General features: G+C 34.9%; 1 protein-coding gene across 3 annotated transcripts in view; it reads right to left on the minus strand.

Annotated features, from left to right (window-relative positions):
• Positions 1 to 15179, minus strand: part of slgA (proline dehydrogenase slgA) — a 52293-nt gene that overhangs the window by 36907 nt on the left and 207 nt on the right. For 2 of the 3 annotated variants that reach the window (XM_080147171.1, XM_080147172.1), the window contains exons 2-6: positions 13768 to 13839; positions 8353 to 8440; positions 7973 to 8083; positions 7369 to 7431; positions 1445 to 1549 (exon numbers count right to left, since the gene is read on the minus strand). In XM_080147171.1, coding sequence (XP_080003297.1) covers positions 1445 to 1549; positions 7369 to 7431; positions 7973 to 8083; positions 8353 to 8440; positions 13768 to 13835 — 435 coding nt within the window. In that variant the 5' untranslated portion in view covers positions 13836 to 13839. Of the gene's footprint in view, positions 1 to 1444; positions 1550 to 2146; positions 2176 to 7368; positions 7432 to 7972; positions 8084 to 8352; positions 8441 to 13767; positions 13840 to 15179 lie in introns of those variants that run through there. The other variant, XM_080147173.1, reaches the window with a different exon arrangement.

Below are 15179 nucleotides of genomic sequence, written 5' to 3' on the forward strand. Positions count from 1 at the left end.
TGATAAAGTTATGCAGAATATGAAAGTATTCAATCCCTGAAAATTTAATGAAAAATCAAAATGTAGGAATCGATCTATCATTTACAGGAGCCGAGTAAATCACAATTCCCCCATTCTGTCTCTGACAGACGGACGGGCATTTCATTTTCAAGCTTCGCTACTAAAAACCAAACTAAATCTAATCTAATGGCTATTTGCTGATTTAAATGTGTCTCCCACCCCTCTAGTTGTATGTGGTTTGGGGTAGTTTTTCCTCTTTGCCTAACATGTGCGGGCCCTATATCTGCGGTGTCCCCGCCTTGCCCCAGTACCCAATTTAACCTAATCTAACATGTCATAAAATCAGGGATAAGGGATGGGAAACGTAGGAAAATATTATTTCAGGCCTATTTCAAGCCTAGGCCTATTTCTAGCCTAATAAACCAGTTTTGGGATAGCGCAGTGGTTCGTATAAAATGCTAATGAAAAAGCTGTGTGTGTGTGTGTAGATAAAGTATAGAATCAAATTCAGGTAGCTAGTTTAAAGTAAAAAACATAACTTTTTATAAACCTATATATTAATGGCTTTTGTTAAAATGAAGTTTTTTCTCTCCCAAAATTTTTTATCTTTTTCTTTGGTAATTTGAACTGTCAGAAAGCTATCGTTGCGTTTCCCTCAGACAGATTTTAGTTTGTATTATTTGCATTTTTATTAATGAGTAAAAATTTTATTTGAAAATTTCATTGCTAATTAAAATTCAAAATAAATAAATAAATATGCACTTGGGTAACATTCTATCAAGTTCTTTGGATACTATACTGGATATAATGTAATGATATATCTGTACTGTGTTGTATTGTACAAAAATTAGGGTGAGGGTGTTGTATCAACTCCGTACTAAATTTTTAAAATTCAAAATACAACATCTAATTTATAAACTACCAAATTAAAATTCGTAGCTACCTTCTTTCCAAAAAAATAATCCCGTTATTTTTGTTTTTTCTATGTGGCCCTTTTTTAATGTTTAACTCTAAGCAGATTTAATAATTAAACTAATGTGATCTAACACCATTTATATTTATTTTTTCGTAGCAGACGAAATCATTATTTTTTCTAGAATTGTCTGCTTGTAAAATTTCCGCCATCTGTGATTGGAGCCAATTGGTGATTGGTTGATACAAAACAAGCCCAAATCACAGAACACTATTGGTTTAGAGCGGTAGCCAATATGAGCCGTCCGCCAGTAAGGTCATTAAATTAGGCAAATGGTAAAAGTTGCATGATCCCTTTCAAAACCAGGCCAAGACCTAATTTATGGCCAGGTTTCCTATCCCTTATCCCTGCATAAAATAGACAAAAACCTACCCTCCCCCCTTTGTTTTCAATCTTTCAAAATAGAGATGGGGTAGAGGGAGTTCTAAGCTCGACTGGGGACTTTGAGGGAAACACCGAATTAATTTTTACCTTCTCGTTGTTGTCTACCAGAGGCCCAATGCCACAGAGTTGAAATACGAGCAGGGCGCGCATCACCTCCCATGTTGATTTAGATTTGAAAGCAGCGTGGTGATCCTGGGTAGATAGATAGATAAATTGATTGATAGATTGAGATTAATAGATTGATAGATTGAGATTAATAGATTGATTAATAGATTGATAAATAGATTGATAAATGATAGATAGATAAATGAAAGATAGAAAGAAAAGAAGGTAGATAGAAAGATAGATAATAGGAAAGAAGGTAGACAGATAGAAAGAATAAAAAGTAGATAGATAGATGGATGGAAAGATAGACAATTTTAAAGCTTTTGCTTTAAAAGTTTGTCAAGATTGCTGAATAATGAAAAATGTTTGTGTTTTACATTTTATGCCAAATTAAGCAAAATTTTCAGTAAATTTTATGTAGTTTTATTTTTTGACAAGGTCAGATTGTAAAATTAGGCATAATTTTATAATCGTATTATCGTTAAACCGTTTAGTAAAATCGATATAAGTATCGTAAGTTTAGCTATAACCAACTAAAATAATACATTCATAAAAAATACTTATACAAAAAACCCACATTTATGATAAAACAGAATTTTATTTCAGGGTTTTTTGAGCATTCAAGTAAAGCAGAAAAAAGGTTTAGCAATGTTCAAAGTTATTAAATACCCACTCCCTACTCACCTAACATATACTACACACTTCCTTAAGCCTTGAAGCTCAAAAATAGAATAAATATAGTTGTTTAATTTTTCTGTACAGAGGGGGATTCTTTAAAAAAATTTGCCCCACTAATCGCTTAAGTTGAATGTCCAAACGTTTTAACTTCTTATTTTAACCCTAACTATGTGTATCATCATTGGGGATGTGCATCAATTTATCGGCCATTGTCTTATCCCTTTAGATCCCTGAATGTACCTCACTATGGCTTTCTACAGGTTGTGCCGCCATTTCCACATTTAAGGAATGACAAAATCCGAACAAACGGACAGACAAAATTAATGAAATAGTAAACCGTTTTAAAATCTGGAATATTTATTTCTCGTATTCATTCGAATCCGGTGGATAGGAACCGGTTCTCATTCATACGAAAAAAACTATATCTAGCATCGTATTATATCCAGCTTTCTACGAATATAAAGCTGTATAATCATAAGATTAAAACCAGTTTTTTTAGCCCCTACCTTCGGCATCTCGGAGCTAAAAAAATGGTTTTAATCTTATAATTGTACATTCTATATCCGCGGAAAGATGTTTATAATACGATGCGAGAAATAACTATTATCGAATTGTATTAAACACAGCTTTCTGCAGAAGATGATTAAAGTCCCTCCACAGATTATGACGTCATACGATTGAATAGCCAATGAGAGGCCAGCATAAATTTTACCATTGGTCAATTACAGTGTATTTTCTGGCCTCTATTGGCTATTCTATCGTATGACGTCAAAATTTGTGGAGAGACTTTAATCATCTTCCTTACTGCAGATATTAAAATGAAGGCCTGGTCTAATAAAACTGGTTTTAATTTTATGGTTTATATTTAATATTCATGGAAAATTGTCATAAATACGATGCTATACATGATTTTTCAGAACAATTTCTAATCCAGCAGATATTAATCGGTTTCAAAGCCATACTGAAAAAGCCATTATGGACGGACAAACAGACAAATTTGGTTACAGAGTAAATAGAATCATAAGTCAAGAAATCATAACCAAAATGGAAAGCCAAATATAACAAATTATTAAGCAGCACTGCGGATTCGCCCCTAGCCTGTAGGGGCTTTGTCCCAAGAGGTAGTTAAAAAAAATTAAGTAACTTTGAAGCTGCCACCACTAATTTCAAATAGTAAAAAAATTGAGCGAGATTTTTTTTGTTTTTTTTTGGGGGGGGGGGGGGGTGGGGGTGTCAGTTCAGTGGTTACCAAGATCTTAAGGGACGGATGGACAGACATCATTATACTTTGTATTTTAGAAAACCGACGTAGCGACTGACAAAAATATATACTCGTGAGCATTGACAAAAAAAAATACAAATAATTTAGACCACTATCTTTAATTACAACCGAGAAAATCAAGATTGCAATAAAAGTTTGACAAATAGCCAGACAAAGTTTTTTTTCTAGAATTTAGTAAACGTCCCCACTTACAAAATATTTATGAAAAGTATAGAAGTTAATAAATGCAACTTCAGTCACAAATGTAGTGATATGGCATATAGAAAAATAAATTTTTCATACTTGAAAAAAAACAGTACACTGTATTTATAAAAAAATAACTAGTAATTTTTCGTGTGCTTATAACTTTAGGTTAAGTTAGCCTAGGTTATATTGAGTACTTATTAGCCCCACAGGGTTAGGTTCCCTACAGGAGTTATCCACCTTATTTTCAATTTATTCAAAAACTCATTGGGGTCTCATAGGTCGATAGGCTACCAAAAACTGCTAAGAATCAAATTTTATTTCTTTTTTTGTTTTGAAACAAAAATAATAAATCAAGCCTTTACTTTTAGATAAAATCGCCGCTAGTTTTACACAAAAGTGAGGATGTGTGTCTGTCCGACTTTGAGTGCCGAAAAATCTGGCTAACCACTGGACCTATATGGTTCTTCTTTATATTTGAGCTTTTGGTGGAGAGCATTCGCCCACAAACAAGAATTACAACCCCCTTTTCTTAACTAACCCCTGCGACTTGTTATAACTATGCATATGAAATATAATCCCTGTATTATAGAATTTCTACTCGCGCCGGCTTTCCTTTCTGTGAAAGAGGTATCAATTTTGTTTAACTAGCATATGCTAACACGTTGGAATATACTAGTTCAAACCAGATCAATATAGAAGGTTAAAGAATCCAATAGAATATTTTCAGGGAAATGGAAAAATTTCATGAAATTTTCATATACCGTTTGAAACGTTTGATAATATAGTGTTTTTTTTATGAGAACTTTTTTGAAAGCAATTTTACCCCACTTATAGTTATCAGAATTTAATGATTAATGGCTTATTTTCTTCGTTTTTTAAGGGAAATTATGAAACAACAAAAAAAATTACAGTTTTTGTCAGGGTTTCGGATCCGCATTGATTTTATGCGGATCCGGATCCGGATCCGGATCCTCAAAATATGGTCAGTGCGGATCCGGATCCTACTGGATCCGGATCCGGATCTTTGACAATAAAAATAAAATCACCAAATTTTTCAAAAAAATTTATTCTTCAATTCGAAGTCAAAAATACTTTTAATTTTCAAGTCTGAACCTAAACCTTAAAGATTGGCTCTCATCAAGAGAATGTCTGAGATTTTATATAAATTTAGGTAGATTTTTCCATTTTTTCCGCATTTTTTGGAGTCTAAGGATCCGGATCCGGATCCGCATTTTTTTTGCGGATCCGGATCCGGATCCTTGGACTCAAAATATTCGGATCCTTGCGGATCCGGATCCGAAACCCTGGTTTTTGTTGAAAAAGTACAGTAAAGTTGAAAATTTAAAACTTTTTTTAGCCGGTGCCTCCGGCACCTCGGGGCTAAAAAAAGTGGTTTTAATCTTACAATGTATATGCGAAAATGTTCCCTTTTTAGACAAAGCCTCTCGAGTTTATTTTAGCAAAGCAGCTCTGGCATGTTTGTAGTACTATAGTGGATGCTTCCTTAGCATCTAGGGGAGGGAGAGCAGTAAAATTGCCTTTAACTGTCATAAGACTTTAAAATTTATAAAACTATTATAGTTACAATTGCGTAAAACCAATTTATGACCTACATAAAGCTTCCACAAAATTGACGCATGGATGGTTCTTTGATTAGTAAAATCTTAACAGACAAATTGAAAAAAAACCTTACTACTTTATGTAATTACTGGTGGCTACGCCCCTAGAGGCCTCTAGTGGCACTTGAGGGGGGGAAGGGATGTAGACCCACTCCACTTTCAATTTTAGGTTTAAATGTCTAATTAAGAGGATATTCCAAATTATTCTTGGGGTAGTTAATCCCCTTCTCCCTCCAGCTTTGATAAATGGCTGTGGAAAATTTAGATCAAAATTTAGCGCTTTATAGTTATTAATTCTAAAACTATTTTTGTTCAATAATTTTTATTCCCTTAATCAGACGTGGCACGTTTAAATAAACACATTTTCATTTTTAATCATTAAATTTTAATTTGTAAACCGTAATTCAAAAAAAATACAGTTTTCAAATTGTTATGGTAATGCTGTCCTATACGCTCAATAACATATATATATTCATTGCACAAAAATACGCTTGCAGTGGCAGTTCTTAATCCTATGCTTGATGTTTTCTCCTTCAAATTTAAATATTTTGTTAATGGGTTATTTAGAAGAAACCTACTTATTGATTAAATCTTAATCCTCACCCCCTAAATAAAATAAAGGTTTTGAAAGATTTCAGGGGGGTGGGGGGTTATATTAAACTGTATAATCTGTTTTATAACCTTTTAAACAAAAATTTTGGGTACTCTCATTGAAATTTGATTGTTTGGTTCCAAACTATTAGTGTCAAAACTTTTTTAAAAATATTTTAATTTACAGAAGGGGTAATTTTGTTTATCATTATTCAGAAGAAATATCAGTTTGTCGCCCATTGATTATGCCTTAAGATTTATAAAGGTGTCAAGGCTTTTTTACTATTTTGTCACTAATATTTATGTGTCTTGAACACTGAAGAAAATATTCATACAGTTAGGAAGGATTTGATTAGTTGCTCTATTAAGTTGGGTGTCCAAAGGTTTCAACCACTTATTGGTATCTACTGAAGGGGCAATTTTGTGTATCATCATTGGAGATACGCATGAACATATCGGCCAATGTCGCATCCCTTTAAATTCCTGTCATAAAGCAAATGTGAAGTTGAGAGAAATGCTATTTTTGGCTGGTAAAATAGTCTAGACTCAATTTACTTTGACCTGAGCTTTAGGGATAGGTCTAAGGTTGATAAATGCATCTTTATCAGCCATACTGAAAAATCATGTATAGCATCATGATACAGACAATTTTCCACAAATATTAAAATAAAAATCATAAAATTATTACAATTTTGGTTTGCCCGGGCCTTCGATCCCTCGGGGCTAACAAATTTTGGTTTAATGTTTTAATTTTAATATCCAGGGAAAAGTGTATATAATACGATTAATTATAACCTATCCCCGAATCCCTGACTATTAAATATTGACCTTCACTTTATTCTGTGTACTTTCTGATAATGGATATATAATATACATGGATATTATGACAACGGAAAAATTGTCGTCAATTTTGGTTGCTAACATGGGCATCATTTATTGGCCAATTCGTTCATTCAGTAGGAGGGGAGGGGATTGTGTTAAGGGAATAGATGGGGCAGATAGTTATTTTATCCAGATACTAGTTTCACTTTATTTATAGAGTACATTATAATCTGTTGTAAGATCCAAAAAAATAAATCCATAGGTATTTCTGATTAAAATCAACACTTTCAATAAAGGCATATACTTTGACAATAACCATATAATATGGATATCCAGTATCAGGCCGTATACATGGTTAACGCCGGATATCCGGCAAATTACCGGACATCCGGAATTAGAAATCAGCCGAATTGCCGGTATCCGGATAGTTTCAATGTTCGGTATTCGGCCGGATATCCGGCCCAACCCTATTTAAAACTTTGCTATACTGGTAACAAAGTTTTATAAACATGATATGGCATTCGTTGGCTTATTTTTGTTATATTAGTACCTAAACAAATTTTCTATCAATAACCAAAATCTAATTTAGTTTTTAATAATTGAGGGTAGACATTAATGTATTTTCTATTGTCTTATCCCTAAGGCATATCTTTTTGGCCATTTAGGTACAATATGAAATTAAGTTTCAGGTTCGAATCCTGGTAGTTATAATAAATTGAATGACTTACCGTAAATGTGAGATCAAGAGGATCTTTTCTTCTGTTCAATATTTCAACACTCAACTTTTCATTCTAATTGTTTTCATAAATGGATAAATTATTTAGATCTAAAAGTTTTGCTTTTTGTCGACTGAAAGACATTTGCCAGTAAAGTATACTGAGCTGGACCTTTAAATCATTTTAGTGGTGAGCCAGATCGGGGTGAGCCAACTTTCCACCAATGAGAGCACTTCATTTTATAAAATGCCGCGCTTTGATTGGCTGAAATTCGGCTCAACCCGATCTGGCTCACCACTAAAATGATGTAAAGATCCAGCTCTGGTACCCGAATTTAAAAATTACGTTATCTTGTTAATTGGCCTAAAAATTGAATACTTTTCAAAAATATTAATTAGTTCGTACAAACTTTTCCACTGATTATTTTAATCTACAGGGGTAATTTTATTCATCATAATATGGGGGGTGTACGAATTTCTTGTCTAAGGTTTTATCCTTAAAATCACAATTTAATAAATAAACTAAAAGGTTTTGATTTTGAATTTAAAAATTTAATGAAAAAGAGAGTTTTAGAACGCTAGGTCGATTCTATACAAACATAGTTTATCCACCATTCCTTGATTCCGTCATAGTGCTCGATGAAGGGCGCAGCTGTGGCCGGAGCCGCTCTCGGAGTTGCTGTGCTCTTCAGCCGCCGCTGCAGAATTAATAACCGTTCAGCGGTATCCTACCAGTTTTGGTGGCTGTCAAAATTAATTTTTTTTTACATATTTCATTTCATAGTAGAACAAGATAATGACAACAAAAGTTGAACTTAAAAAAAGTATTTTTTAGAGGATCTCCTTTTGAAAACCATAATAGGTTTATAAAAATTTGACCAAAAACTCAAGCCGAGAAATTTACCTATTAGCCGGAATCTACTAGACTGACAGACAGACATTTCGAAATTATAGAGTAGCTTCGCTATTAAAGATTATACTTTTGCTAGCCACTGGCCTGAGAAGATGAACCGGTTTTATTTTGGTGGGTGAGAAGGACACGGGCCCCTGCAGCCCCCCCACTTCCCACCTGCCTGGAGGATACACTGAAATAAAATGCACACGTAAATATGGTCCCACTTTGACAACTACCAGAAATATTACTGAATATTTTTGTTAAATATATAAATATCTTCAAAAAATACAGTCATATGAAGAGTATTGTCATGTCAACTTTTCTTTCTATCTGTCTATCTAAATGTTTATAAACCTGTCTATATATATACAGGGTGTTTTTTTAATGAGTTAAAAGTATTGCTTAATTTAACCCACTTGCCATTGACAGAAATTAATAATCTATATCTTAATTTTTTCATTGATGTGGGACATTTTGTATGAGAAAAAAATATTTGACGATTTTTTAACAAATTCTGCCTTAAAAACCGGTTTTTCCAAATTGCGCGGCTTGTGTTAATAGTAGAAAAATGTTATGCATATCGTTAGAATCGTTATAAACTCTAGTTTTTAGGTGTTAAAGAACTATTCCTGTGCTACGTATAGTTTAAGAGATACGTGGTAAAATGTCCCAACTTACTTAAAATTTTCAACCCTTCTCACATTTTCCAATGTAGCTTCTATACTACAAATAGCCTGTAGGTGTTACATATATTTCCAAAAACTAGAGTTTATGACAATTCTAACGGTATGCGTAACATTTTTCTACTATTAACACAAGCCGCGCAATTTGATTTTTTAAAATGTAGGGTGAGGCGGGGCATTACCGGTAATTTTTTCGGTTTTTTGAAAAAAAAATGGGGTAAATATTAATATTTTAAAATGGGACCAAGACCATTAGAAAGCTTACGGAAAGGACTACCAGGTCCTAATAGGACGTTATCCTAGGACTTTTAGAAGTTTGTCATAATTGGACTCAAAGAAATTACCGATAAATGCCCCACGGTGGGGCATTGTGGGTAACGTCTTTTCAACCTAAAAAAAATCGATGAAAAACGGCCAAACGGCCAGTCAAACATAAATAATCATAATTAGTATAGGTTATAGGGATTATCCACAAAAATTTTCATAAAGATCGGACTATTCCTTCTATGTCAAAAATCATTTTTTTTAAAAGACGAGAAATTTCGATTTTTTTTTTCACAAAAATTTTCTTAAAAAATAAAATTTAATTTTTTTATATAAAAAAACCTGATCTATTCACTTTTTGGCCTAATTCTTAAAAAGCCCATATTGAATTTTAGATTTTACCAAAGAAAACCTGAAAATTGATCTTAAAAATCGAATTTTAATTTTTTTTTCGACGTTACCGAAAAATACCCCGCGCGAACTTTGGTCATTTTTGAAAAAAATATTAACTCTACATTTAAACTCTCAACGGATTTAGAAAGAGTGGGCAATTCTTAGTTCAAAAGGTATTTACGGATCAGTTCTAGGTCTTACCAATTTTTGTGTAGGTCGATCTTTATACACCTAGGTGAAAAAATTTTTGAAAAAAAAAAAATTTCGTCCGACTTTGAGACCCAAAAAGTACCCTTAAAATTCATCTCACAAAAATTTCATTTTATACTTTTTTGTAGGCAATTTAATAAGGAACAAATTTGGTTTTGTGTTTTTTTCTGTCAGTCGATTAGAACATGGAGAAAAATGTCATTTTCTGAAGGTGGGTAAAAAATTACCGGTAATGCCCCTTACCGGTTAATGCCCCGCTTGACCCTATGCATTTTTGCACACTCTTTAAATTAGTCATGGTCCAAAAATCTTCCAAAAATAGGTACTTTGGAAAAACCGGTTTTTAAGGCAGGATTTGTTGAAAATCGCCAAATATTTTTTTCTCATATAAAATGTCCCACATCAATGAAAAAATTAAGATATAGATTATTAATTTCTGTCAATGGCAAGTGGGTTAAATCAAGCAATACTTTTAACTTATTAAAAAAAAACACCCTGTATATGTATATATATGTTTTTCTATCTGTGTATCTATTTGTTCATCGATCTGTCCATCTATCTGTCTATCTATCTGTCTATATATCTGTCTATATATCTGTCTATCTATCTGTCTATCTATTTGTTCATCGATCTATCCATCTATCTGTCTATCTATCTGTAAATCAGTCTTTTTTAACTATCTACTTCTTGATCTTAATGTCAATCTATCTGTCTATCCATCTGTCTATCCATCTAGCTGTCTATATATTTGTCTGTCTATAAGTCTATTTTTCGCCTGTCGGTTTTTATTCCGGTCTAACTGTCTTTCTAAGAATCAATCTACCTTAGAATCTATTAATCTACTCAAGAATCTATTAATCTATCTAAGAATATAATAATCTATCTATCAATCTATCCACAAATTTAAAAATCTATCCAAGAATCTATTAATCTATCAAAAAATCTATAAATCTTTCTAAGAATATATTAATATATCCAAAAATATAGTATTATTATATCCAAGAATCTATTAATCTATCCAAGTCCAATAAATCTATCCAATTATCTTTATATCAAACAATCTACCAATCTATCCAACAATCTATCTAACAATCTATCTATCTAAGAATCTATCAATCTAAGTATCCAATAATCTATCAATCTACCCTAAAATCTATCAATATATCCAAGAATATATCAATCTATCGTACAATATCATTCAAATTACCTATTAACTACCCACACCCCTCCTTAACCAAACTTTAGATTAAAAAAATTTTCCAAACATTTGGACAATTGGGCGTTCAAATAGGACCTAGTGGTAGTTAGAATCAGTTGAGAACAAAATCCTAGCTGTTCCTTCTTGCCAGATATCGCCATTTTAAGGTTTTAAGTAAAATTACACTAAATATCCAAATAAAAACTTAGATCTTCTTTCAATTTTCAGTATAATTTTAGTGAGACAGCCCCAAAACAGAGTATCTTTGCTCCTGTGGCCAAACTGACTGCCTGGAGTCCCTAACAGAGAGTGCCTTTATGTTTTAACACAAGTAGGGATTCGAACCCATTCCCAAAACTAACCAAGGTGGAATAGCTGTGTATTACAGCATTAGGTCAGAATTTTCACCACTGACAGATGGAAGGCAAGGCCAATCCTAACCAGAAACCCGATCATTCACCCACAGGCCCCAGTGGAGCACCTTGGAGGTCTGCACCACATGTTTTCTGGGGTGTTGTTCACCTGCACCCAAGGATTGGGCAGGTTGAGACCCAATGGTGCCCTCAGGCTCCCATTAACCCTGCCATTTGGGCCAAGCTCAGAGTGATGTCACACACCTGGTGTGTGCCCTGTCCATGAGATGCTCCCCTGCCAATCACAGATCAGCACAGCCACAATGGAAGGATAGCTGCAGGTGGTGGGCTGCATACCTTTACTCAAGATGAAAGTTAGCCCTATTCTAATCTTGATCCTCCAGGAGATCATGGTAGTGTGCATCTTGAACTATGCCCTGAGCCTGGGAGGGTTCTTTCTGAGGGAGTTGGGGACACCATAACTGTTTGACAAACCCGAGCTGATGGTATGGATCAATAGGGAGAGTAGCCATGGTCGCCCCCACTCACATTAAGCAAGTGGTCCTAGCCCTGCAAACCCTGGGGAAGGCCCAGGTTCCCTCCCACAACCAGCGACTGAAGACAAGAAGCACTCTAATCGTACAATCAACTGTCTGGCCAGGGTAGCTTTCATGAAGCCACAGCCCTTGTCCCCATCAAATTTCATGAGGTAATTTTAGAGCTGACCAAGATGCTCCCCTGCCAATTACAGATCAGCACAGCCGCCATGGAAGGATAGCTGCAGGTGGTAGGCCGCATACCTTCGATCAAGATGCAAGTTAGCACTACCCTGATCTTGATCCTCCAGGAGACATGGTGGTGTGCATTTTGAACTATGCCCTGAACCTGGGAGGGTTCTTTCTAAGGGAGTTGGGGACACAGTTACTGTTTGAAACTATCCATGGTGGAATAGCTGTATATTACAGCATTGGGCTCAGACAATGCATGAGTTGGGGACTTAGTTACTGTTTGAAACTATCCACGGTGGAATAGCTGTATATTACATTATTGGGTTCAGGCAATGCATGCCCCTCTGGATACCCTCTAGCTGTTGTTGGTGATCAGCAGGTTCTACTCCTTGTTAAAGTTCTACCTGGGGTCCCCATAGTCAGGCCCCTGCACTGGAAGTTAGGCCTGGTCTTGACCACCATCTCTCTACTGGGGGACCGTTTGATGCAGTCGCACCTCCTTGAGGCACATTGAACACCATGGGGGTGTACAACTAAGAATAGCCCCTGTCCAGTTTCACCTTCTGGGGGGTCCTGGCCCCTATCTTAATGGGAATGGCCAAGAACTTCACGCTACCCATATCCTGGTCAATGGTGAGCTCTGAATAGGTGCTCCTTGACCTCATGAAAGTCAATGGGGACAAGGGCTGTGGCCCCATGAAAGCTGCCCTGGCCAGACAGTTGATTTACAGCTAGAGGGCTTCTTTTCTTCAGCAGCTGGTTGTGGGAGGGGCCATGGGCCTTCCCCAGGCTTGGCATGGCTACTCTCCCTATTGATCCATACCATCAGCTCGGGTTTGTCAAACAGTTATGGTGTTCCTAACTCTCTCAGAGAGAACCCTCCCAGGCTCAGGGCATAGTTCAAGATGCACACTACCATGATCTCCTGGAGGATCAAGATCAGAATAGGGCTAACTTGCATCTTGAGTGAAGGTATGTGGCCCACCACCTACAGCTATCCTTTCATGGCAGCTGTGCTGATCTGTGATTGGCAGGGGGCATCTCACAGCCCATTTCAGGGGCCAGGTGTGTGACATTATTCTAAGCTTGGCACCATTAGGTCTCTACCTGCCCAATCCATGGGTGCAGGTGAACAACACCCCAGAAAACATGTGGTGTAGACCTCCAAGGTGCTCCACTGGTGCCTGTGGGTGAATGATCCTGTTTCTTATTAGGATAGGCCTTGCCTTCCATCTGTCAGTGGTGAAAATTCTGACCTCATGCTGTAATACACAGCTATTCCACCTTGGTTAGTTTTGGGAATGGGTTCGAATCCCTACTTGTGTTAACACATTAAGGCACTCTCTGTTAGGGACTCCAGGCAGTCAGTTTGGCCACAGGAGCAAAGATACTCTGTTTTGGGGCTGTCTCACTAAATTTATACTAAAATTGAAAGAAGATTTAAGTTTTTATTTGGATATTTAGTGTAATTTTACTTAAAATCTTAAAATGGCGATATCTGGCAAGAAGGAACGGCTAGGATTTTGTTCTCAACTGATTCTAACTACCACTAGGTCCTATTTGAACGCCCAATTGTCCAAATGTTTGGAAAATTTTTTTAATCTAAAGTTCGGTTAAGGAGGGGTGTGTACCTACTATTATCTATAACAATCTTTTTTTTTGTTGCAAATCTGTCAATTTATTCTTACCGTAAAGCAACCTCTCTATTAGCCAATAGAATGCGTCCTGTCCGTACAGAAATGCCTGATTTTGCCATTAAACTACAAACACAGAGACTTATATTTATATTTTAATATTATCACATTTTAAGGAATAATCAATGTACACTTCTAATTATGTAGAGGGACAAGGTGACTCAAAAATCAGCCATGTGACCTCAAAAATGAGTGATTATCCATCTCTTATTTAGGGGTTTTCTTTACCGCTTCTCTTCTCATCTCCCTCATTTTTATGACGTCACATGGCTGATTTTTGAATTACTTTGTCCCTCTACCTAATTATGTCACACAAAATCACCCCTTCAGAATATTTGAAAAGTTTGAAAGTTTGAACACTGATGGTTTGAACAGCCCGATAAAGTTTTAAGTCAAAGAGTTAGGTATATTTTGAACACAATGGGGACCAATATAATTTGAAGTCCATTGTCCCATCTGAATTTTGTTTTTTTAATTATCCCGAGAGATTTAAACTTAAAAATAAATTGGCATAAAACCATGCCAATACGTTTGTTGTGACGCCTTCCTAAACTGGAAAACTCAGTCTGTTCAGTGATTGGCGAGATCTTTCAGGACAAACAGAAAAAACTTTATTTAATGAGATTGTTAATTAAGACAATTAATTGATTGTGTAATTAAGTTTTTTTGTGATTTGGCAGGTATTGTAAATAAATCACTAATTTATAAAATTAAAATAAAGAATCATGAAAAAATATAAAATTTCACTATTTCAGCAGAAATTTAATTTTCATAATTAAAAGCGAAGTTTTTTTTCATCCGTCCGTCAGACCGTCCGTAACGGATAGCTCTTATTGTTAATTTAGTCTTGTAAGAATTGCCCTACCGATTCGCACTAAGCATGGTGATTCATGTAGTAGTTAGGTAAGATTTAGAAAGTGAAGCAACTCTATAATTGTTACCAGAATGTCCGTACATCCATTTAAATCATGTTTTTTGACAAAGGTTTTTCCTGTGATATAATTATCATATTCATCTTATTTTTGGAATGCTGATTCCTATTACAACAAGATACAAGCAAGGCATCTCTATTCGAGTCTTAAAATATAAGTATGTCCTTAAACAGTATCCTGTTTTTATTCAGTTTTGCAAAAAAATTACTTACAATTTATACTTATAAATTCAGTTCTGATACTCTGCCGTTTAAGAGCTTTGCTTTTGTGGATGTTGTCATACTTTTAAATTTTAATTAACAATTTATTAATTTTACTTTTACATTTAAAAAGAATTTAAAATCCTGGCTTTTTGCGTTAATAACCTTTTTTAATAAAATTTTTCACATCATAAAAAGCATGCTTATTGAAACGTAATATCATGAGATTGCATAATGTACCAATATTATGTACAAATGCACTAAGTTTACAAAA

This window comes from Acartia tonsa, chromosome 14 (genome assembly GCF_053477335.1).
Source record: "Acartia tonsa isolate MP-2025a chromosome 14, ASM5347733v1, whole genome shotgun sequence".
Lineage (NCBI taxonomy): Eukaryota > Metazoa > Arthropoda > Copepoda > Calanoida > Acartiidae > Acartia > Acartia tonsa.